At 40.2% G+C, this 24789-nt stretch overlaps 1 protein-coding gene across 1 annotated transcript in view; it reads right to left on the reverse strand.

Moving 5' to 3' along the window:
- Positions 1 to 2742: 2742 nt before the first annotated feature.
- VGLL3 (vestigial like family member 3) overlaps positions 2743 to 24789 on the reverse strand; it is a gene marked incomplete at its 5' end in the record, with an annotated part of 29517 nt that continues 7470 nt past the window's right edge. The window contains 3 exons of the mRNA XM_084306116.1: positions 2743 to 11027; positions 17215 to 17715; positions 22876 to 23131. Of these exons, the coding sequence (XP_084162242.1) occupies positions 10984 to 11027; positions 17215 to 17715; positions 22876 to 23131 (801 nt within the window). The 3' untranslated portion in view covers positions 2743 to 10983. The remainder of the gene's footprint in view (positions 11028 to 17214; positions 17716 to 22875; positions 23132 to 24789) is intronic.

Below are 24789 nucleotides of genomic sequence, written 5' to 3' on the forward strand. Positions count from 1 at the left end.
AGCAAGAAAATGCTTTCAAGCCTATTCACACAAAAGGCCTGGAAGTGAGTAGAAACATACTTAGGCTCTCCTGAGTCATATACTTACAGCAGCTAATCTATCTGGGAGAAAGGAGAATAAGAAGCAATACATCTCTGGAGAATGCACTATCTCCTTGCTAGAGTAAGTGCATTTTTTTATTTTTTTTTCCTGAGGTAGCCAGGATACCTGGTGAGCTACTGCTTAACAGTGTTCTACTTCCACGTTGCCTTTTACCCAGGGTTGCTGTTCATACCAAGCACTTCCATTTGCTGTGAGTGGAACCACCAAACCAGGAAATGGAGCTTGTATTTGTTTTGCACCTTCTGACACCCATGAGCCCAAGCTTTTGGACAGGCTAAACTGTGCACACTGTGTGACATGGAGTTACTCTGCCGTGAGCCTAGATATCCACATTGCCAGGCAGCCAGGAGTTTGGAAGCCTGCCATTAAAGCAATGGAAATGGAAAACAAAAGCAAGGATAAGGGTGGAGAAATCATTAAAAACAACAGGTAGCTAAGTCATACAAAGCATCCTGTGATGTGCTCTGGAGCTGATGCATTCAGAAGCAATGCAGAGACTTGATGTGCATGGAGGATGCATTACCCTCTCTGAAAAGATGCCTTAAAAGAAGCACACTGTTTACCAACAATAAACGTGTAGTCTAATAGTGCTATGGACTGAGCTTGTTCTGTGCTACTTTCTTCTTACTGAAGTACTCTTGAAGTCTGCGGCAGGATCTCATGTGTACCTAGGCTTCAGCTCCCTCTGGCTAAATAGAGGACTTGAGGATGCAAAACTGTCACCCCTTCCTAAGAAAAAGACTAAATTCAGGAAACTAAGACTCATACGCTGGTGACTATTATTTTGGTTTTTTGCTGTGTTGTGCCTTGCATTACCGCTCTTGGGTGGCCAAGATCAATTGGACCCACACCGTGTCCCATCTCTACTGTAAAGCGGTTGTTGTGCATTGCCTTCAGGGCACATGCTGCTGTGATTTGTAGAAAGTATGTTTCATGATGAAGTATGAGGTTCTTCATGGAAGTTTGGGCACCCTTTAGGGCAACACATAGGCCCAGCCAGCTTCTGCCCTCCTAGTCCAAAGTGAATCACAGAGAAGTGATTATCTTGGAACAGATGCAAAGGCTTAAAAAAGAGGGGATGATGGAAACAAACATTGCACAAAGCCTCCTCACGTGAGCAATGAGTACACCCCACAGCTGTTAAGTTTGTTTTGCATATTTTACGTATTTACATACACAAAATATTTCCAAACATCTCTGTGTTTATTTAAAACTCCATCAGTAAGACATCTTGCAGAACAAATCCAGTGCAAGTAGGTTCACTGTGTGATGCTTCCCCGCATTGGTTTTAAGATGCATTAGGTGTCCAAACCTGTTTCTACTGAAGTCAACAACAGCAGAAAATCCCAGAATCCCAAAGGAGGAAGATTGAAATCTATAATCCTGAACTGTTCACCTTACAGCAAAGACCTTCAGCCAACCAGTCTGAAAACAAATGAGGCAATGCTTCTAAAACAAGGACAGCTGGTACATTAGAGAATGGGATTTTTTGTTCACATGTTACAGATGCCAGTTTCTTGTGGGTGGGTGGTGGGGGTGGGTTGGAATGGGAATAAAACCTTCGAAGAAAGGGATAAATAGCCTTCCTCAGATAGCGTAGAGAAGTCATAAAAATTGCTCAAGATCAGAAAGGGTTCGTTACCTTCTTGTATAGGAAAATTTCAGTGTAAAAAATGTAGAGTGACACCCATGTCCACATTCATTTTGATGATCAGTTCAGGAAAGATCAACTAATCAGTGGTGGAAGCATTTGGCCTTGAAGAATTCTGTTTTTAGTTTGCAATGCCTCCTTTTTCTTCCAGCCCAGCCAGCCAGGCAGGGAACTGGGCAGCCCACCAACTCTAGACACCTTTCTGTGGGCACTACACAACCTGAAAATGGAAAAAAGTCATGAAAAAGAGCACAGGGATGGCTTCCCACATACTCCCCCTTGATGAAAAAGCCAAGAAGGAAGGGAGAATGTAGGCAATGCTGCTACACGCCGCCTCCTCAAGCTTACTTGTCAGGTTGAGCAGGAGTCAATCTGTCAGAACCAAGGAATTACTTCCCCACAAAAGAAAACCTGAAAGAAAAGGGTAAAGAAAAAGCAGGGGTAGTGCAGCTTGTAGAGTTTCCATTCAGCATTGGCTCTGTTGCTCAGAAGACAAAGCAGGGCTGAAACAATACACCAGCAATTGAGGAATATTTATACAGACTGCCACCACAAAACTGCTTTACCGATGAGCCTCTACAGAAATCATCCCCATTGACATAGATGACAAAAAATAACCTCATACTCTTAAAAAGGACATTCAAGAGAGACTAGGGAGTTTCCCACTGAGAAAGATCCTTAAAGTTGAATTTTCTCTTTATCTATCCCCACCAGTAAAGAACAGAGTGCTATTCTTAAAAGGGAACAGATTTCTTGGTTTTGGCCAGATATAGAAATCTTTGTTGCTATATTTGGCTTCCAGTGTAGAACTCTCTGCTTGCTGGTGGGAGGAGGAAATTAGAGCTGGTGTTATTCATAACTAAATGGGCATGAAAAACAAACCACCTCTCTTTGAACTTTGGTGCTACTACGGGCATTCACATAACAAATCATTTTCAATGACTGCAATACCTCTGTACGTACAATGACCAACATCAAAACTTTATTACCCACTCATTTTACCACAGTGATAAACCATTGCAGATGTACAGTTATTGTGAAGGCAAAGACATTAGTGTGTGGTTATTTATTTATTTATTTAAATATCATTTCTCACTTCTCTTGAAATAAAGCAAAAGTGATGTTCTGAAGGAGAGACAATTACTGGAAGGTTGCAGCATCCAGCCCCCCTCCTCTTCCCAACAACCCCAAAAAAGAAATCAGCTAAATTAATTGGCATCCCAGCCCAATGCACAGCTCAGCCATGAGGAATTCTCACCAGATGTCTCGGTCCCCACCCAGCCTCCCACGTCATGCAGGCAGCATAATCCCTCGGAGCCCAAGGTCCTGCTGAGACGACCGGCCCTGCTGCACCAGGGGTCCCCATGGAGGGCCGAAGGAACTGCTGGACCAGCAGACCCTACCCCAGCAGCTGGCCCCTGGCCATGCTTGCCTCCCCAGCAGTGCAGCGGATGACAGTCTTGCTCCTCACATTTTCCATGGCATTTCCCTCATGCCCTCATAGCAGTTAAGCATTGCTGAGGTCCTTCCTGGCACCAAGGAAAGCACCTCCCCCTGGCATCAGGCTGGAACTAGTTTCCAACTAATAAAACTCTGAATTAGATTTATTAGGATGTAAATGATGAGATTCTTGATGGATGTAAGATCACTTAAGTCAACTGAGTGGCACCAATATACATGAACAGAGGCTGTAGTTTGGCATGAACAAAATCAGTGACAAAATAATGCTCCCTCTTGAGCATCCCTTCCCCTCCTCTTGCTTTACAATACAATTAGATCATATAGAAATAACATCCATGAGCACCTGGAAACCAAGACGTGAGGCAAGGCCACTGGAGCCCTGCTCTAGTAGAAGATGTTACAGGGAGAAGAAAAAGCACTTCAGCTAGCTCATCCTCCACATTAACGTAGTGTTGCTGCTTAAAATGCATTTGCTTCACTGAGGATATATGTGATTGTCTTAAACCAACTGGGCTCCCTCATCTTTCCCCACAGACTAAACCACAGTGTACACAGCTCACTTCAAAGAAAGAAGTTTCCTGCAATGTTTATCCTAACTTTTTCTTGACACATAGTTTGTCCCAAATTTCTAAGTCCCCACACTATTCTCGTATTTTTTGATGGCTGTCACATCCCCCTCTACTTCTTTCATGTATAAGCCAAACAATCGTTAGGCATTATTTGCTTGTTTTGAAGTGGTCCCCATCCCATCTTCATCTCTACTGTGCATGCAGACTGTTTATCTCCCAATAGCTCCCAACCCCATTCTCTCCTACAGGAAGATTTGAACCCAAACTCCTCCTTCCCTGGCCTTCCTCTCCTTATATTTCTGGCAGCTCCTCTACCTTTTGCTGATGGCCCAAGAAAGAAGAGGGTGATTTTGAGCAGAGACAAAGCACTCTGCTTGTTGTCCAGTCCTGGAAATGGTGCCTGGAGCAGGACATATGGGAAATTCCTGCTCATCTACTGATGCTCTGAAACAGAGTACAGCCCATATGGTCAGGATCTTTACAGAATTTTGCAACTAAACTCTTAACAGCTCCCTGCTGATCGCATGCAAGTGGCAATTTTTCAAAAGCTCATTGCTTGGCCAAGGTTTGGAGGTTTCCCCTCCCCCCCTCTGCTGGAACAGTAAATGATATATCTGTGACCGAAACACCAAACCTTCAGACCTCGATCCAGAACATAGACATGCAAGCATTTCATAATTAAACAGCTGTAAAATAATTTTAGCAAGGGCAAAGTTACTTCCTGAATGGGAATCACAGAACTTTGCCATTAAAAAAATAATAATAAATCAATTTGAGTAAATAACTTTCATGGAAAATTTCTACTTGATGACCAACAAAGTAACAACAAAATTCAAAAATTAAAAGGTTCATACAACCAAGAAGCATCACGTAGTGATTCTACTAGGTGTGATTTTAAAGTAGCCTCTAGTACAAAGGCAACTTAAAAAGATATAAACAAAGAAACAAGACATCACAGAGGAAGCAATTGACAATATCTGAACTGGAATCCTTATATCCTTATATGCTAGGATTTCACTCTGTCCAATTTCAGTAGAGGGCCATCTTAGAACACTTGTTTTATAGTGTTTTCAACAGGAAACAAACCCTTAGCTGTAAAAAATTAATCTCTTGAAAAGAATAGATACTCAGGATGCTGTAATTTCCAAAGAGATTTATGAGTTCTTCACTTGCATAAGAATAAAAAAAAAAAAAAAAAAGCATTAGCTAACTGTTGAGAAATACAGACCAAACCAAAACAGCTACATTAAAAATATAACAATAAAATTCACATTAAGTTATTTATTCAGTAATTAAAACAGTGACATTTTTCTTTATACAAAGTCCCCCACCAATTTTGATGAGAGGGATGAAATGTTCAATGGAGTTTTGAGGGAAGCAGGGTTGGAAATCAAGTGGGGAAGGAGAGGAACCCTGATTTGACAGATGGTTTTAAAAGACAGCTACTAACAGCAAGCAGAGAAAGTGCAGCATACTTCTGCAGATACTTTACTAGATTGCTGTAAACCTCAACTGCTATAAATATAAGTTTTATAATAGGTACTAGTTACCTGAGCCCAAGCCCACTGGAATCAAGGAGGATTCCAATTTGTGTTAACTAATGTTGGCCCAGACTCTGGGCCTCCACTTTGTGCCAGCCGACGCTGGACTGCAGTTCAGGCATTCATGGCTGGTCCCAATGATCTCAATGCCATCAAAGACTTACACAGACACTGAGGGAGGGAAACAAGAATAGGGCTTCTGTAACGACCATCATCAATGATGCACAGCTGATCAATCTTGAAGGCTTGTGCCTTTGAGTGGGTGCATAAGAACTGTGATGTTTTAATTATCACTGTCTCTAAACAACCTCTACTAGGTGCTAAAAATACCCTGCAAGTTCACAGAGAACTTCAGGCACTGGAGGATGGAGATGGTCCCATCATGGAGACCACAAGAGCAAGAATAGCCACAGGGTTACATGCACTCTGCAGACCAAGAGCAGCTAAAATACAGGTTTCCAGGGGTATCTTTAATTCCCCTTGGCATGCAGTTCACCATGTAAGAGGGGACAAGTGTAAACCTGCTAGTACAGTCTAATTTTAATGTTGTGTAGTGGCTGCCCAACCATCAGCATACAATGCTGGAGAAGATCATTATCTTTGCTAACAGCATTACCAACCAGCTCAACCTTTGCAAGAAGACCCCTCCTGCCTTTCCTGTTTCAGGGACTGGGATTTTGACCTCACCCCAGCATGAGTCCCTTAGGCTTTAAAGGGAACTCTTCTTGCATCATAACTGTCTGATTGTGCCCATAGGGCTAACATGTAAAAGCAGTATTTATTTTTAAATACTATCCTGCTTTACATGAGATTTCAGTTCCAAACAACATGCATCAACTTTAAAAAAAAAATATCTACACACACAATTAATATTTGTCATTCAAATAACCTTTAAAAGCACCAGGGCAAATGTATTAAAGCCAAGAAATCAATTTAATATATATATATATATATATTTCTAAACTGTTTAAAAGAAACATATGGTCCATTGATATGGAGAAAAACATTGTACCTGAAATTATTTAAAAGAATTGTATTCAACATGATATGTTTTTCTCTTGAAAGGCAACATATTGCACCTCTCTACATAACTCTGCTGACTCCATGGTCATCTTTAAACGTAAAACAAATCAGGGCTTTTGAAAGGTTGGGCTTAGAGGTATGGGGTTGCTTTTTTCACTTTTTTTTTTTTTTTTTTTTTTTTTTTACAGGAATGGAAAAAATCCATTCACACCTGAGGTTACAGAGAATGCAATAAAATATTTTTTTTGTTGTTTGTTTCAGTCAGATGAGATTTAGTGATGTCATTCATTTCAATTAATTTGAAGTATGAGGGTGGAATAGAGGGAACTAGGTATAACCGTGTGTGTAAATATATACACATACATAAGTAAAAGGGAGTGAAGAGCTAGGTATACACAATAGGCTGGAAGCAGAAAGGTTGGGTATGTGCAAGGCAATTGATCATAAGTACAGGTGGGGAGACACAACATTCCCTTCCATCCCACCACCTCTGTTCTCGAGAGATGTGCAATCAGTCTCTCTCTCTGAAAGCTGCAAAGAGATTCATCCCCAAAAGCATGTTTCAAGGCAGGAAAGCAGAAGGTTGAGAAAACCCTAAGATTCACTGAGGACTTTCACACTGTGAAAGAGGCATCAGAAAAACCAATAACTGAATTTGTGTTACTAGTGAGGAGAGGAATTAGAACAAAGTGCATTTTACTGCTGTCAAGTGTAGCCTATTCAGCTCACCAGAAATCAGATCTGCTGGGTGTTCAATAGCTGCAGTATTGCATCATCTTGTTAAGATGGGAAAATGCAGCTGAAACAAGATGGATATCTGCTTTTCAAAAACTGGCGATCAGGTAGAACACTCCCAGTCTTCAAGCAAACAAGAAAAAAAATTGACAGCAGATTTCTCAAATTAATAGAAATGAAATAAAATCTTGAACAATTTTAAGAGGTTAGTATTTAGATTTTCTTGAAATAAAACAATAGTTTCCCTATGTTCTCCCAGAAATAGTGTCAGAGTACATCATGTTTTTATAAGACCTGAAAAAATGAATCATTCGCTTTCTTAGTACATCACTGGAATTCACCACACACAAAAAGAATGAAACAAGTCCTTTAGTAACACATTAAGACATAACTTGCCTGTGACCTGATTTTAAGGGCCCTTTGGTAGCATGAGCGGCCTTATCATCCTTTTTTTTATTATTATTATTTTTTTATTATTATTATTTTTCACTGCCATCAATAAGCTGTAACCGCAACAGCATGAGCGAGCACTCCCCTCTTCCTTTAAGAGCAATATCAACATAGCATCTGCTTCTCATAAGAACATTTGTGCGTGTGTATTAGTGTGCATATATATGTGTGCGCATGACAGAGAAGCAAATCTGCTGAATTTAACTTAAAAATTTGTCATAAGACATTTTTCTTTCCTGTCATTCAAATCACAGGTCATATAAGAAGGGTTACTGCTTGTGCTTTTACTTTCATCTCATTTGTTAGTACAGGGGACAGTTAGTTACTGAGGAAATTTGGAAATTTGTCTTTCAAAGTCAGTTGACTGGTGTGTGTGAACAGCTGTAGAAAATAGCAGTTTTTTTACTGGCACTTGTCTCCCAAAACCTTACATACTTATACTAGTACTTTAAGCACAATCACAAGTTCAGCAGTGGAAGCTGCTGAGCAAAACAGTGCATGACAGTAGTCCTTGAAGAAAGAAGCAACAGAATCATCACATATCCACTCCCTTTAGCCATCAACTCAATAAAACAGTCCAGAAAGGAATTCCAGTGCAAACTTCAGGCTTGATTGTTCCTGTCTCATTCTGCTTTGACACTACAGGGAACAGGAGGAGATCCTTCACAATCTGAGCTTGCAAAAACAAAGACAATGAACAGACTGCTCTTGCTAGACATTAACTTTTTCAGGAATTCAAATATATTACATATTAAAAGAAACACTGCCTTTTGTTTTGCTCACTCTGCCCCAAAATCTCCAATGTTCAAAGAGTTAAATTACAAATTTTCTCATTGATTCTCTTGTGACATATTACCTCTTTGCCCTCCAGCTTTGCCAAGATCAGGGGAAAATAATAACAATAATAAAAAATCTTTTCCTTTTTTTTTCTTTTCCAGTATTTCTAATACTGTAATAATTCCCAATTTTTAATCTATCTCAGCTCATATTCCTGAGATGTTTCCTGATACTGTCCTGATAAATAAATAAGCCATGAAGGCTTTTGTTACCTTCCTTCCCATGCACTTTTCCCGTTCCATTACTAATTCATTGACAAACCAAGAAGCTAGCTCCACCAGAGCAGCAACAATATATAGAACTGTCATGAGAGTGAAACTCCTTAAGGAAGAAATGCTGATAGACTATAAGGACAAAAGGTGGGGTTGGGGGAGAATAATATTTAATTCAGCATCCCAACAAACTAACAACAACCCTATTATTTTTAAGTAATATTTAAGAATAGTCCCTTCAACAGTTTTACACTGTCTCAAACATCATATCAGCAAGATACATGATTAAGGGTCTTACCAAACTGTGATATAATCCTACTTCCCACAGTGCCAGCATATCAAGCCCTCTCATGTCAAGGGAGAACTCAGCACCTCATAGGATCAAGTTCAAAAGCTTGGAGAGAAGCAGTGCAGGGAGGAAGGCCTGAATTTCAGACTGGCAGACACATCCCAACACTCCCCCTCCCTTTTCACACAAACCCATGTGGTGTCCACCTGACAAGCCTACGTTCACAATGTTCACTGCCTTAAAAGTATTTTTTTTTTTTTTAATCTGTCTTGATGTCTATGGTCTTGATCTCCATGTAGCTGGTTTGCCTTTTAGACAGTTACGCCTGAAAACAATGATAACAGAAATAATATGTTATGAGAGCCTTGGAAAATACTACAGGAGGATCCCAAAAATATTAATTCACTGAAGATAAACAGAATAGAAAGGCAACATTTCCAAGCAATAGCCAGGATTTGGCAACCCAGGCCCTGATCCTGTACTCAGTCCCACCTAAGCATGTGCTGTCATGTTGCTGGAGTTACCACCACGTTGCTGGGCCTGGAGGCTGATCCACCAGCAGCCCATTGCAGGACTCGGGCTGTTGATGGCAATCTTGTAGCCCTTATTCAGGGCTGGATCCTCCTCCCACTTGGCTTCAACTAAAGTCATTATTAATCAGGTCAGACTCAAGGCCCAGGACAGAAATGGGGTTTCCCAAACACCTTGCAGTGTGCTGTGGCTAAATATGGCCATATAATTTCCCAGTTCATTCTTACCCTGACAGCAGCAAAGCCTAGCTTTTGTGCATGCTGAGCACATACAACTTCCTATGACATTCAAGAGCTGTAGCTGGGGTCCCACAAGGCCCCCAAAAAATCTTAGGTTAGGCAACCAGATTTTGAAATCAACAGGTGTTTGTTGAAAGTTTCAACTCTTCCCATGCGGTGCTCAGCAGACTGATCAGGCCATTTGAAAACATTTTGTTTCTGCAAGTCACACATTTTTATAGAATTTACATTTCTATCCTAAACATTCATGTTACAGGTTAAAACCCTTGAAATAACTTAGTGGAAAGTCCTGCCTCGTGACTTGAAATATGAGTATGCTAGTAGTTACAATCACTATGAGCATCTGAAACACAACTCATAGGCGACTGCATTCATCAGCTTCTGTGGATCATGGATGAGGTCCAAACTCAGGTCAGATAAAAAATCCATAGAAGTATTTGGTCCATTTTGAAAGAATGGATGGGTTGGAAATGCAGTTTCTGTAACCCCAGGCTTTGCTCCATGCTAAAGGTGTTTGCAAATTTCTGACAATCAGTACAGCACAAAGCTGTCTTTAGAAACAAGAAAAAACACACCCTTACTAGAATCTAACACCAGCAGGAAAAATATTTGGCTGAAACTTAAGGTGTGAATTATACTTGCTTAAGCTAGAACTAGAGGACGAAAACATCAAGATCTAGTAATATGGAAAGAAGGAAGGTTTAGCTCTTTAAAAAGAAGGGAAAGATAGATATTTGAGGTAACAAAACAAAAAACAAACCCAAAATGCACAAACACATCACAGACATCTAAAAATAGCATTTTATACATTTTTTTGCCAGTGCTTCTCTGAGAGCAAGTTCTTTAAACAGAACTTAACAATTTTACAATTTTTTTTTTAAAAAAATATGTCATCCTAAAATAGCCCATCAATCCTTACCCAAACTTTCTGTATTTCTACAAAAATAGATGCACAAAGAGCTACAAAATAATGTATTCCTGAAAGGAGGCGCACTGTAGTCAAGGGAGAGTCTTTTTTCCTGACAATTAAAACTGTTCATAAAAATATCAAGCTCAACAAAACAAAACACTGTTAAAGTAGCAGAAAGGAGTTAGGTTGCCCAGCTGCAGCAGGCTCAGATGAGGAAAGAAAGAAAAGCGAGTTTGTCTGTTTGTTTGTTTTCCAACTCTGTGGGACCCATAAGTGGCCTTAAAAATAAAAGGCTCAATAGCAAAACCAGAATGGTTGACTCTTCATCTTCATGTGTGTCCTTTGCCCCGTGCAGAAGGAGTCAACGACGGTTATATTGCCTGCCCAGCTGCGCTGACTCCAGCTCTAGATGGAGTTAAGTTATATCTAAACTTCAGAACCAGGAAGTTTCCTTGCTCTTGTCCTGATGCTGTAGACCTGGATTTTGAAAAAGAAAAGTAACATTTAAAATCTGATACAGCTGCTTCCTCCCCCTCCCCAAACAAAAACAAACACAACTTACCAGCCTAGTGGATTTATTAGTAACATTGCTATTGCTTCAGTTTTTATAGTTTATTTGGGACAAACTTAAACCCCACTGAAGTTTTAGATTGGCTCAAGCAGTTCAGGAATGCTGGTAAAATTATGTGTGCTTCCTTTTTTTGGCCTCATTTGGAGAGGAGCATGGCGTGATAAAATCGTCCTGCAAGGTCTGTGCAGGCTATCTACTATGGAACAACATCATTTTTCCTGATAGTCAATAGCTGGCCCCTATCTCTTTTCAAAAAGATCTGTAACACTTTAGAATCTCACAGTTTCTATGGTATTTCACCTTACAGAGGAGAGAGGTAAAATGTTCCTGCAGCAAGTAAAAAACCCAAATAATTTCACCTACGGAGTGTCAGATTTTTAGCCAAGAACGGCTAGTGCTTCCACATGGGAAAAATTGATGATTTTCAGCTTGCATTTGTTATGAGTTCTTCTAACATTTTCCTTTATAAAAAGTGAGGACTATCTAATAAATGTGGTGCTATGTTGTGGCTTTAGCATTATGGACTTGGAACCTGTGTTATAATCTGGGATTTCTCTACTCCAGAGGGATTCAATCTTCACTAGATTTACACCCAACAGGGTGGATACCTAAAATCCAGACAATAGAGGGGGAGGTGGAGATGAAACTTCCCAAAGATATTTATAGGGAAAGTAAAAAGGAGAGGTACAGGCGCATACTTTAAGAGGTAGCAAGGAACTTAAGCCTTACTGATTTAAAACCTGTCCCTTGATGTTTTGAGCCAAGAAAATTAAATTTCATGAAATGAAGGTTCACTTCCCAATATAAACCACTGCTATGTAGACAGCAATTCTGTTCTGTATCATGCTATATATTGTCCTGCTGTACCAAGACCAATGCACCAATTACCTAATCTTAATTTTAAGGCCAAATACACCACTAATATAAATAGGTGCAACTGTAACAGACTACAGTGGTGTTACGACTGCTGAAATTGCCTGTTTAGTAACCTGTGAGACTTAAAGACATGCTGAGAATGGCTCACCCATTTCTATATCTGATCACACAGCATAACCCAAAGGAAGACTCATGTTTTTAGAAAGCCTTCCAACAGGCCTGATGGATTCAGATCCATCCACTAAATCTTTGATGCAGAAGTACAGTTATATCACTGTTGATGACCAACATGTGAGAGCTGAGCTACAAAGCTATTAATAGTCATGTGAAAGATCACACCACATTGCTCCATCTGTGTGAGGACTCTCAGGCGGTGCCCAAACACTTGCATGTCCAGCTGCAACAAGGGAAAGCAGAGCACACCTCTTGGGTGGCTCTCTGCTCCTTTTCACATGTGCTTCCACCTATTTCTTTAAATTGAAAACAAAACAAACAAACAAAAAAACCCACAGGACATCTGTCAACAAAAGCATGCGACACTTGCGGACTTTTTACTCAATGAGGATGCTTCCTTTTTATTTATGAGTTATGTGTTTTCCTGGCAGTATCACTCACAAGCAGAGACATAATAAACTACTGTTAGTTTCCTTCAAAGCTTCCTCAGAGTTAGTGATGACAATTTTTTGTTATTTTCCCCCTTCTATTTATTTTTTTAAAGCAAAGAAAAAAGATATAAAATAATAAAATAATAATAATAATAATAATAATAATAATAATAATAATAATAATAAAAAGGGGAGCCAGACAGTCAGACAGCAGAAACTTTTCAGAGTGCAAGGAAGCCATTTAAGTCTACCAGTGGAGCACTACAGGACACCAGATGCAACACAAGCTGATATAGATTCTCCCAACGCAAGAGAAATAGATTGAATGGTTCATACCAGTTTAAAAAAAATATATTACACACACACCTGCTTAAGAGGATGTACACCTGACAGTAATGACCGGTAGAAGGTGAATAACCAGCTGACTAGACACCTTCCTACTTAAGTGTCTTTGCAAGAAACAGAAAAAAATGTAACAAGGAGGTTTAAGGTATAGCTATTAAGTTCAAACAGCCACAGAAAATAATCCAAAGAAATGAAAGTTGCCTTAGCTACAGAACTGAATGTGAAACACTTTCCATGCCTTTTCCTCATTATATTCCCACATCCTTTATGGCAAGACTATCTGCAGTTCTAACATGTAATCCAAGTGCAGCCCGGCTACTAACCAAGAGCAGTAGCTTGCAGTCTGCCGCTAGAACAAACATTTTCCCATTTGCAAAGACACCCTCGCTTGTGTTGTACAAGCCAGTAATTCCACAGCAGAACTCTCCATCTCTGAGATGCCGATGTAGCTAACTGCCACACACACGGTATGCGGGTTATGTGGGAACATCTAAACCAGCCTGATGAAGTGTGACCGACTTGTAGCGTGTGTGAATGGAGACAACTCTACACAAGGCAGCAGACTGACCACTCAAATTCTGTATTCAGTATGACCCCTTGATTTACAAGCATTTCCGAAGTAGACTTTCCATAGTTAGCCGGGACTAGAGAATATTGATTAATTCTCCTAAATATAAGGACAGACAGATGTGCACCTCAATTTTAAAACAAAATTACAGCCCTCAGATACACCAAAATCCTACTCTGCTTTTATTGTGCTGGGGTTACAGGAAACCTCTTCCAGCACATCTGTCCAACAGCAGACTACTAGCAGACTCCGCAGTAGCAGGGCAAGTTGCTCTGCTCTTCTACCCACAGGGCTGCCAGCTGGATCTGACTGACCACCTGAAGAGTGTCTGTGCCCACTGCTCTGCTCCCGAGGGCCCACGGGCAAGCTTGGATGGCTGGAACCACCAGCTCCAGTGGCAACAAGACAGCAGTTTCTCCCCGGTTTTAAGTGCTCAACTCAGCTGTCTCACCTTTAACATGAACGTGAGGATTTAGTCCCAACATTGTGCAACTGTGGTTGCAGCAATGATCTACATATATGTGCTGTGAACTGCAGTCAGTGCTGTTAGAGGCTGACCTTGCTTTGTTTGGCATCAGTAGGACAAAGAATTAAAGCTCAATGCACAAACATGTTGTGCTTGGTGCTTGATATCAAACATATTGAGCTGGTCCATAGCTTGGGCATTTTGGCTTTGGAAAGGCACCATATAACAGCAGCCACAAATGTAGCAAGTTGCAAGAGATTTTGATTTAGGCTTGCATTTTCTTTAATCCCACTTGTACTGACACAGAAGCATCTAAAAGGGTTAATTTGCAGCATACAGCATGAGGATTAAGCCACATTTAATGGGAATCAGGTAGCTAAATCCCTACTCATCCTACTAAAACAGCACCATGTAAGTTCAAACAGATGTGCATGACAGATTGATACTTTGTTAGCTCTGCAAACAGTGAGATGCTAATGTCCCATACAATCTGGTCTGAAACAAATTCACAAACTACACCCTGCATGCAAGGGGAGCCCTCTCTTAACCTTTGAAGTGGTTCAGCGTCATCCATTCAGAAGGTGGAGTATTTGGCTTTGCATGGCTGAGATGCAACAATGTAGCTGGACGAGAGTAAGATTACCGCCAGCCCGCCCTGATCCCAACACTATCACTCCATCTAATTCAGCGTGAGGAATTTTGCAAATGTTTCTATAATTGCATGTGACAGTAGCACAAGAAATGTGACTCACAGTAAGAGGGGAAAAAAAAATCATCTGCATATCTGAAGGACTCTGAAAAGCATCCTCTATATGTGTTAGCTTTTTTCAAATAAATTAACTGAAGCTTATGTAATCTAATATATTGACAGCTCCAGATGCTGATGTCTTTTATTCTTCAGGGAGATGTGGTCAAAAACTTCCAGAACTGAAGATTTCTTGCCACTATGGCCTTACCCAACTCAGGGAAATCCTCTTACAAGAAGGTGAGTACGTTCTTCTCCAGGCCCTCTAGTTTTTATCCTCTCTGTTGAGATTGCCATCTTGCGCTAGCATTAAATGCAATAAAATTCTGTGTGTTGTGGAGACTTAAACAGTGAAAACCCTACCTCAGAGTGGACAGGGAACAAGAAAAGCTCTGACAGTGATGGTAAATGCTGGATATGATTCAGTGTGGTGCTTCAGCAGCTCCCTCCTCTACCCTGCAACACAACACACATTCCCTGGATGACTCCATTTGACATACATGCAAAACACTGGAGCAATTAACCTCCCTCTTTCCACTTAGGTCACACCTTGAATACCTGTAACCAAAGCATTTGTCTCAAATCCACCAGATGTGGAAAGGGAATCTCTCTGAATGAGATTTGCTGTCCTTCCCAGCAAGTCTCTGCTTGGAGATCATAAAAGAGGAGTGTGCAGGGTAAGCAAACTGATAATTGTAATGTCACAGGTTACCACTATGTGCTGTGACATTCATTGTTTGGTCCATTGTTTCCAAAGCCTTAGGTATCAAGCTGGGGCTGCCCAATAAGGTTGTGCTATTGTGTTTCAGAGCATGGCCATTTTCAATAGTCATAAACAAGAGAGATATTGGTCTGCTGAGATCTTCTGTTTCTATAAACTGGTCACACATAATTTTTCATCTTTCTTTTCAAACCCAGAGGAACTCACAGACTATAATCTATACATCAAGCACGTACCTGAAACAGTATACAAAACAGCTTGCTCAGTACAGAAACAACTTGCAGCCTAGGTGAGACTCGTACTGAAGCCATGTAGTGGTTCTTCCTGACAAACAATCCCTTATACAGTTTGCTGCTCTTTTGTCCCCCAAAAGGTAAGTCAAGTACAGAGTTCTGGAGCTGGACTGCTGGGGCTACTGTCAGACCAGTGGGCTCGTCCCCTCCATCACTTGCAATGACCATTTGCTCATGATTCAGAGAAAGCAACTTCCATTATGGAATTTGTCAGAAAGATAGAACTTACTATTGTGATTTTGTTAGGTTATTTTCTCATACATAAAAGCATAAAATGTAGTAATACATCTCATATCATCTGGTTGGCTGGAAGTGTTATTAATAAATATAAAATCATCCAGTATTAAAAATCCTATTCTTTTTCTTAATTTCTTGAAGGAGTATGTGGCATAGTACTTAGAAGAGGTTATAGGTTCCAAGTTGCTACTATGGGAAGAAAGAAATTTGCATTACGTTCACTATAATTGGGTTCTGGTTTCTATTATTCCATATTTAAGAAACAGCATTTTTTCCTCCACCAATTCTTTCTTCCCATACACACTAACCAAAGCAAGAAAGCAGTTCTTACACATGTAATCAGTTAGCTAGAGCTATCAGGAAGACATCCTCAAAAAAAACAGAGAAAAAGATACCTCAAGGAAAAGGGAAGAGAGATGCAAACCCAGTATTTCCTGAATAAAGTAACAAAAGGTGTTTCAGAAGTACTAACCTGCTGGTCAGATACACATCATGCAGAAAACAGAGACCATAACAGAGCACACGAGCACAGATGGAAATAAGTCACCCATCACTTTGATATCAAATGGCTATAAACAGGGGGGGCTACCAGACTGCTCCTAATGCTGAGATGAGAGCCTTCAAGTCAAACCTTGCCTGTGATGCAACAGATGTAGTTTATGGAGGTTGTTCCATAGCTACAGATGGAGTAAAATGAATCTGATTCAGAGACCTCTGCCTAGCCCCTACAACAATGGAGTATGATGGTGAGCACAGCTTAAACAGCATCTCTTCTTTATGTGACACCTGGATGCTACACAGGAAGGAAATGCTGCGCTTTTCCAGTTTACATGAGTAAGATGCAATCCTCATATACTGACAAGTTATTAGTTCAGTCCTCATTGGAGCTATATTTTGGTGAATGAAAACATGAATTGGCTGAATAAGCTGGAAGCTTCCACGTGAAAGTTTAATTAGCCATTTCCCACAAGATTTAAACCAAAAAAACGTGTATCATGTCACAACTCATTTGTCTTGAGTGGGACCAAGGGAGACAAGGGTCTTTCAGCAAAAGGCAGAGGGAGATGGATATTTCACAGCTCATCTGCTCTGAGAGCAATTTCAGGAGGGATTCCTACCTGGAAATTTATTTGGAGAAGGCTCTGAGAACAAACCCTACTTGAGCTGCAGGGAGTCCACTTCATTGCTTCAATTCTTTCTGCTAAAACAAGTCACAGACACAACTGAACCATCTTACCTGCGTCAAACCCAAAACTTGGCACAATGTCCACCGTTCCATGAAAGGCTCCAGCCCATGCTGAGGTAGCGCTGGTGACAGCAGCAGGATCTGTCTTAGTCACGTCACGCTGGGGAGCAGGAATCCTGGCTGCACGTACTGAAGGCATTAGCAGGGACCCGTACCGGGGGTCGCGGTGCGAACTGGGATGGTGATGGTGCATGTGTGGATGAGGGTGATGGCGATGCATGTATACGTCATGCATGTGTGCATACGAAGGGCTCACCTGAGATGCTAAAGGATAATGCCAGGATTCAGATGCAGCAGGGGGAGGAGGTGGGGCAGTCTGATGAAGGCTGTGTCCTGGCCAGCTGCTGGGATCTGGTGTTGGGAAGGTGCCTGGTGCAGTAACAGGGAAATCAGGGTGTACTCCACTTAAGCATGGTGGTGGGGGAGGCTGATAAGAGCTGGTCCAAAATGAAGTTGGAAAACTGCTCCTTTGGCCTGAAATTGTTGAGTTTTCTGGAAGAGAAAAGAGAAATTAATTATGACTGAAGCTGAAAAACAACTTTAATGACAGAAATCCTAAAATGAATTTCTACTGTCAAATTTGTAATGCTGAACTCAAACTTCAAGTTACAAAATCATAGAATGGTTGAGGTTGGAGAGGAGTTTTTCAGATCAGCTAGTCCAACCTCAGGACTCAAAGCAGTGTCATCCAGGGCAGATTGTCTGGTACCACATTCAGTCAGATTTTAGCCAAAATCCAAACTTCATGACCTCCCTGGGCAACCTGTTCCAGTGTTTGATCACCCTCACAATAGAAAAAAAAAAAAAAGTTTTCTTGCATTCAGATGGAATTTCCTGATTTCTAATTTGTGCTTATTACATCTTGTCCTGTCAACAAACACTGCTGACAAAACTCTGGCTCCCATATCTTCATTTTCTCACATCAGGTATTTACACACATTGATAAGACCCTGTGAGGAGACTTGTCTTCTTCAGGCTGAAGGATCACAGATCTCTCAGGATATTGACACAGAATAACGAGACATTAACTTCTGCTCCTGATCAGACCTGAACATATCATTTAGAAAATTCTCTTCAAATTAATTGCATGTTTTGATGGGATCATCTCTAATGCATCTTATGTTAGTTTATTATATCATGTTGCTCAGTATCCAATAGCATCAAGCAGATAAAGTCTCCTATGTAACTGAAAGAAGTTTTTGTCAGAAAAAAAGACTTGTTGCTTCTTACAGCTAGGGCTTGACTTATATTTAAATACATTCTAATACCTCTACATTATGAAATGACGTTCTAAAAATTCCTCTTTTGAAGAAGCGGTTAATGTTTTTGATGTGTAGGAAAGTATTGGCATCTTCTCTCGCATGTCCCCCTTGCCAACTCATGTTTGAAAGCACTGCCTCATGCAATATGCCTCTGCTTAAACATTTTTTTTTTTTGGTCAAAGATGGAAAGAAAAATACAGGACTTTACCACTGATGAAAGACCAAAGTCATAAAAATAGCCTACAGAGAAATAAAGGCAAGGTAATTTAATATTTGACAAGGTGAGGAAACCTCTGTCCTTCATATAGCATTTATAAAAAATGTTTATATTATTTTTTCCTAAATGACTTTTTGTTTTGCTCTGTTTAGCAAGCAACTGGAATGAGACTTGGGTGAAGACATCCTTGAGAATGAACAGATTCTTCAGACACTCCTGCCTCTGAACTGTGCTTACACAAAAATATTTTGGAAACAAAAACTAAGAGAGTTTTCTGACTGCATCACTAAGACACTAATGTATCTATTTTAAAATCCTTTAAAATAACAGCATTTTTTCCACTCATCAGTTAGCTTTGATTTAGGCAGTTCATTGAGCCTGAATGACTTCTGGTATTGGAAATAAGTTCATAAATATTCTATGGACAAATGTAAAGAACTTATCTTTGTGCCAAACATTCTCAGAGGCTGCAAAAAACCTCCAACATGGCTTCCTTCAAAAGGCTGCTTCTTTTTTTAGTTTTGTATTTCTATTGTAATTCATACTAGAAGAGAGCTTCGAGTGCATAACAGAAGCTTCAGCACCCCTCTGAAATTGTTATTGTTCATTGTTTGTAAACTGTTCCTTGTTACAGGGGATTAGGCTGAGACACAGAGTGCACATGGCTTAGTGTTGGCAGCAGGGCTGTCAAAAAAAAACAACAAACTAAGCTTCATGTCCAGTCTGTTATTTTCCTCACTGCCTAACAGAGAAACGCAGCTTGACAATGCATTGCCAGTATTCTGGAAAATTAATCACTGTAATGGAGAGTTTTTGAGAACTGTCTGGCTGTTATCAGCGTGGAAAAGCCCTAAATGCAAGCCATTTCACTTCACAAAAGTGCCGAAAACCACAGAGTATCTGCAGGACAAAATTAGTATCAGGAGAGAGCACTTAAAACCACTGGATCTGGCAATGTGAATTCAGTCCAGATTGCATATCAGTTTGCCTTTACCAATCATGCAATAGGTATAGGCCACAGAAAACACGTTTAGTCATCTCAATTTGTCAAACCTGTGCCCATTTCGCAAAAGCCATAACCACTGTCAGAAGCTGTCGTGGTTCAGCCACCACTGAGACATCAGTGAGCATAACTGCAGATGACAACCTCTTTGGCCAAGGTGAAATCATGTCACTGTTGATATAACGTCCATCCAGGTTACATGACCTTGCAAAAAAAACATCATCCAGTCTGAATGCTCACAGAGGATGCTACTAAATGTTGCATGCAGCAACGTCTTCAACAAGTACCATCTATGCTGAACCACAACCCACAACTACCACACATTTTCATTGTGTTTGAAGATTGTTCTTTCCCTTCTACCTTTACAACAGTGAGCACAGACAATTATTTTTACAAATATTGTCATGTTGGATGCCTGGCCTCTGTGAAACATGGCAATGGAGAAACAGCGATTTCAGCACTGTCCTTGAGAAAGAAAAGTATCTGAATAGCTTCCACAGGCTTTTGGGAGGGGGAAAGGGGTATTTAACTAAAATTGTCTGCCAAAAAAGATACTCAGTTACCACAATTTCCTACTTTAAGTACAGTGAGGCAGGGAGATGGCAACATCTCAGATACCACAAAGTGGTGACTAATGCAAATGTTAATGGTGGTTGGCCAACATGCACTGAAAACCTGCCAAAGCCCACATGCTATAAAGAAGACAATGTATGGAATTCTCTGTAGCGCAACATTACTTTACAGTTAAGGCAGGAGGGAAAAAAAAATCCCTTTCAGTTGGGAAAAAACATGTTGATAAAAACTCCATAAAGGTAACATTAGTTTCAAGTGTAGGCCCTGCAAAAGATTTCAAGTATTTAGCATCCCTGTTACTCAAATTTGTTGTAGGAATCTATATTATATAAAAAGACAGTTTTTAAGTTCATTTCAACCTAAACTGATCAGACTGATCTGTATTTTCAATATACAGCAGATGATAAGTTTTATTTTCTGTACACAAGCAAAATCCCTCCTTCAAACAAACAAACAAAAAACCCCACAATATTAATGTAATGATGAAATTGCAATTTGTTTTTCCATCACAACACTAAAAAAATGCAACTTAGATGAAAACAAAGCAAAACAAACAAACAAAAAAACAACAACAACAACAACAACAAAAAACCTTGTCCTATCAGGAAAAGAAGAAATAATGCAATGAGCTAAATAGCCAGTACATTCCCGCAGAATTTATCACTTAAATCTATACTTTCTAAAACAGCTATTTGCAAATGCAAGATTTTTTTTTTTTTCTAATTGATCTTTTAATAATTTATTGTCATTTTATTATTATTTTTTTTAAATATATCTAACTTTCTATGAAATGTATTCTTAAAAGATATTCAAGCTAATTATATTTTACTTTAGACAACAGGATACAAATTCATTAACATTTGCTACAATAAAGCTCTTGTCAGGTTCTCTTCTTTGGAGAAACAAACATGGTCATCTTTTGTAGTCTCCTATGCAGAAGCAAGCAGCTCTTCCCAGTAGCCTTCCTGAGTATTTTCATACTGCTCCAGCAGGTGCAGCAACAGCAGAGGGCATATCCCCTTACTTTATTCCTGGAACACTTTCAGAACACACAGACCTCCATGTCCCACTGATGGCATGGGGCACCCCGGGTCAGGAAGCAGCCTGTTTGAAGAGCCCGTGTGACAGGTCACCCTGGCCTGTCTACTACAGAGCCCTCTACAGAGAGTTGTGCAACTGGGGGGAGTCAGGGCAAAAGAGCTGGGAATTTTTGAGGTCAAAGAGAAGGACACAACCCTTACTTCATGATATGTCTCAAGCTCAGTGAAGAGGGTCTGCTGTAGGCACGTGTCTCTAGTGACTGCCTTGATCCCATCTCTAAAACATTTGCAGCATGTCTGGGCCGTTTATAAATGTTCCAGTCTTCTTTTTTTTTGTAAGCATAGATTCAATCCTGCTCTCAGTCAAGTCAATGGAAAATTTCCCATTAACATTAATGGTCCCAGCTCAAGCCATAAATTCCTCTAGCTCCCTAGCCACTTGTGCTGACCTTTGCTTAAACTTCCTCAGATTTGTCATCATCCTTCTGGAAAGCAAGACCTTCTGCGCTATTTTTCTCTTCACAGTGGTTTCCAAAAATCCTCTTTTTATTATCTGTGACTTTCATTAATATACTCTCACCATAGCATCACTGATTATGAATACCACCAGTCCTACAAGGATCCTCATAGTATCTCTCCCACTAAACCTGATGCAAGATCATTAATCACTGTTCTTAGTTCACTGTCCCTTTGACAGTCCACGTAAAGAAAAGATCAGAAGCAATGCATTTGTGAATCTGAAAAACTACATAGACTCTCACATTCGACAAAACAGAAATAATGTCTTAAAGGCAGGCTTTCTACAGCCACCAGTTTAAAAATCTGACCCATAAAATCTACCTAGTTCATCTGGCAAGATCTGTCCTTCATTACATTGATAATCCTTACGCCCATTATGAGGCAAGAGTGTATGCTGCCGTTCAAACACTTTACAGCATTGACCACTGAACTTTCTACTTCCTGCTTCAGAGCACAGCCACCCCCATTTTACATGCAGGAAGTCAGTAACGATGTCTGTCTCTCTCCTGTGAGCTCTCCTTACAGGCAGGCTCCAGCCACGTGGGCCAGGGCCAGGACCCATTCCAGCTTGTGTTGGCTCCTCCCTACCTGGAAAGCAGCCGTATACAAATCTTAATCACCTGGCAAAGTCACCCAAGAAGGCTGCGTGGGTCTTCTCACTTCCAAGACCAGCATCCCAAACAGCTTTGCTCTTGCCTTACAGGCCAAGTTTCACAGTTAGAGCTTAAAAATAAGCCTCAAATCTTGCAGCAGACTTTTTTGAAGCCACATGAGCTCTGCCCTGCTCCTTCCAGGCCTTGGCGGAGCTGCAGCTATGGGAAGAGTGGGAGATGACTGTTTTTTCCACGCCTTTGGCACCTTTTTTCCCCATTAGTACACCAGACCACTCAACCCCAAGCCGCTCCTCATTTCTTTCATATTTGGGGTGATTTTTCCACCTTCACAAGGGAGCAAAATTTCAGCTGCAATGCAATATTTGTTACAATGACATAGACCAAGTAAGCTACACCACAGACAGCAGGTTACCTCCCTTCTTACCTCTCCACAATGGACTTAGCCCTGCCTTGCTCTTGGTGAGGGCAGTTTCTGGGTTGAAGCTACTGGCTTGGCTCAAAGCTCTTGAGAAGTGTTCATCCACTACTGAACCAATGTCTCCCTGGAAGTAAGTGAAAAGGACGCAGCGAGAGTTAAGGTACTCCATCTCGGCAGGCTGGTCTTTCTCATCCTCCTCTTGCTTGCTGGGAAGGGTCACTTCCAGAGACTCCTGCATCTTGTTGTATACAGCTAATTTCTTCTGGGATTAAAAACAAAACAAACAAGAGATGTATCACTAAAAGCATTCAGTGCAAGCTCAACATCTGGTTTCCTTAAAGAAAAATAACTGAATGCATTGAATATTCATTTCAGTTCATTGCACTTGGAAGACAGAGGTATTTTGCACCGACATTTTACAGAAAAGAGATTACCAAAACTCTGCTTAGAGTTTTGTTTCCCCCCACGCAGATGGACCTGCTCCTCAAACACATTTCACATCCGCAGGTAGTTTAACAGCAACGGTTTGCACCCAATACCTTCAAAAAGAACACAGGTAGACTGACAATTTACTGCTGACTCCCACCTGGAAAGGATATTCCCATCAGTGAGGGCTGCAGCTCCAGCTTGTACAGCCCTGCAAAAGGGTGGCCACTTACTAAACTTCTGTATTTCACCCTTATGGCTGGACATCCACCCAGCTTTGCTCTCCTGGGTGAGAGGACAGGAACAGTTAGAGAACTTGATTCTTGAAAAGTCTTCCACCACATTCCCAAAGTCCACAAAATGCATAAATTCTCATTTACGGCAAGGAAAGGTGTTTTTTGTTTGTTTTTATCATGAAGATCTACACATTCGGGTGGTGAAAGGGTTCTTTTGGGGGTAGGTTTTATTTTGTTGTTGTTTTGTTTTATTATTTGTTATTAAATGCCAGCTTCTGGAGTAAAGAATAAAAATTCAAGTCTTCAGAAATTAAGCATGTGATCTGGGGGAAGAGGGGAATTGACAAGTCTGCAAACACATGCAAAAAAAAAAAAAAAACAAAAACAAAAAAAAAAAAACAACACAGAGAAGCATTAAAAAAATAAAGCCAGCAAAGCCATCTGTGAACAGCTATTTCAGAATCTTCTCTCTCTCTCAAATCAAACCTAAATGTCAAAATAAATGTGTGTGAAGATCCATTTTGCATGGAACATATTTTTCAGATGTTCCACTTTACAACTGTTTTCACAGAAAAAAGCTCCCCACAACAGTCAAGCTGCAGGAATCATAGCTTTTAGCTAGCTAGCCATTTCCACAGCTGACTTTACACACAAGCAGCTTTAGGAACCCAAAAACAACTACAGCACATATGCAGAAGTATTTCATAGCTTTTCTATAGAATTACAGCTTGACTTGTCTTTTATGGTTTGCTTGGCAGCACTTTAGCGCCATCAGAATCTCTTTAAGTTTACGGCTTTTTTCTCTTTTTCCAAAGTTGTTCTATAGAGCAAGTTAAACAACTACACAGTCTATAAAGTTCCAGTTATACAATAAATACGCTTGTCAGATTTAGAAATAATTGGAAGTCGTTCTCCAATCTTGTACACCAAAAATGTACTTACATTCTATGCTTTCTAAAATCCCATAAGCAGATACAAATTGTCTTATTGTAACACAACATAGAAACTCCAGAACTAATTCTTAATTATGAGTGATTACTAAAAAAATTAATTGTAAGAAAGAGATACTTACAAATGAAATTAAAACCTACAATAAATACTACAAGCTCAGAGCAATTAAGTGATGCATCAGACATTCTGGTAGCTTAACTGAAGAACATACACCAGCTCAGTAATACCTTTAATTCTGACACTGTTGCACAAACTGTAACAAGGGATGCAAGGAATTTTATTTTGCAGTTTGGGAGATCTAAACAAT

This window comes from Netta rufina (assembly GCF_964035555.1).
Source record: "Netta rufina genome assembly, chromosome: 1".
NCBI classification, from domain to species: domain Eukaryota; kingdom Metazoa; phylum Chordata; class Aves; order Anseriformes; family Anatidae; genus Netta; species Netta rufina.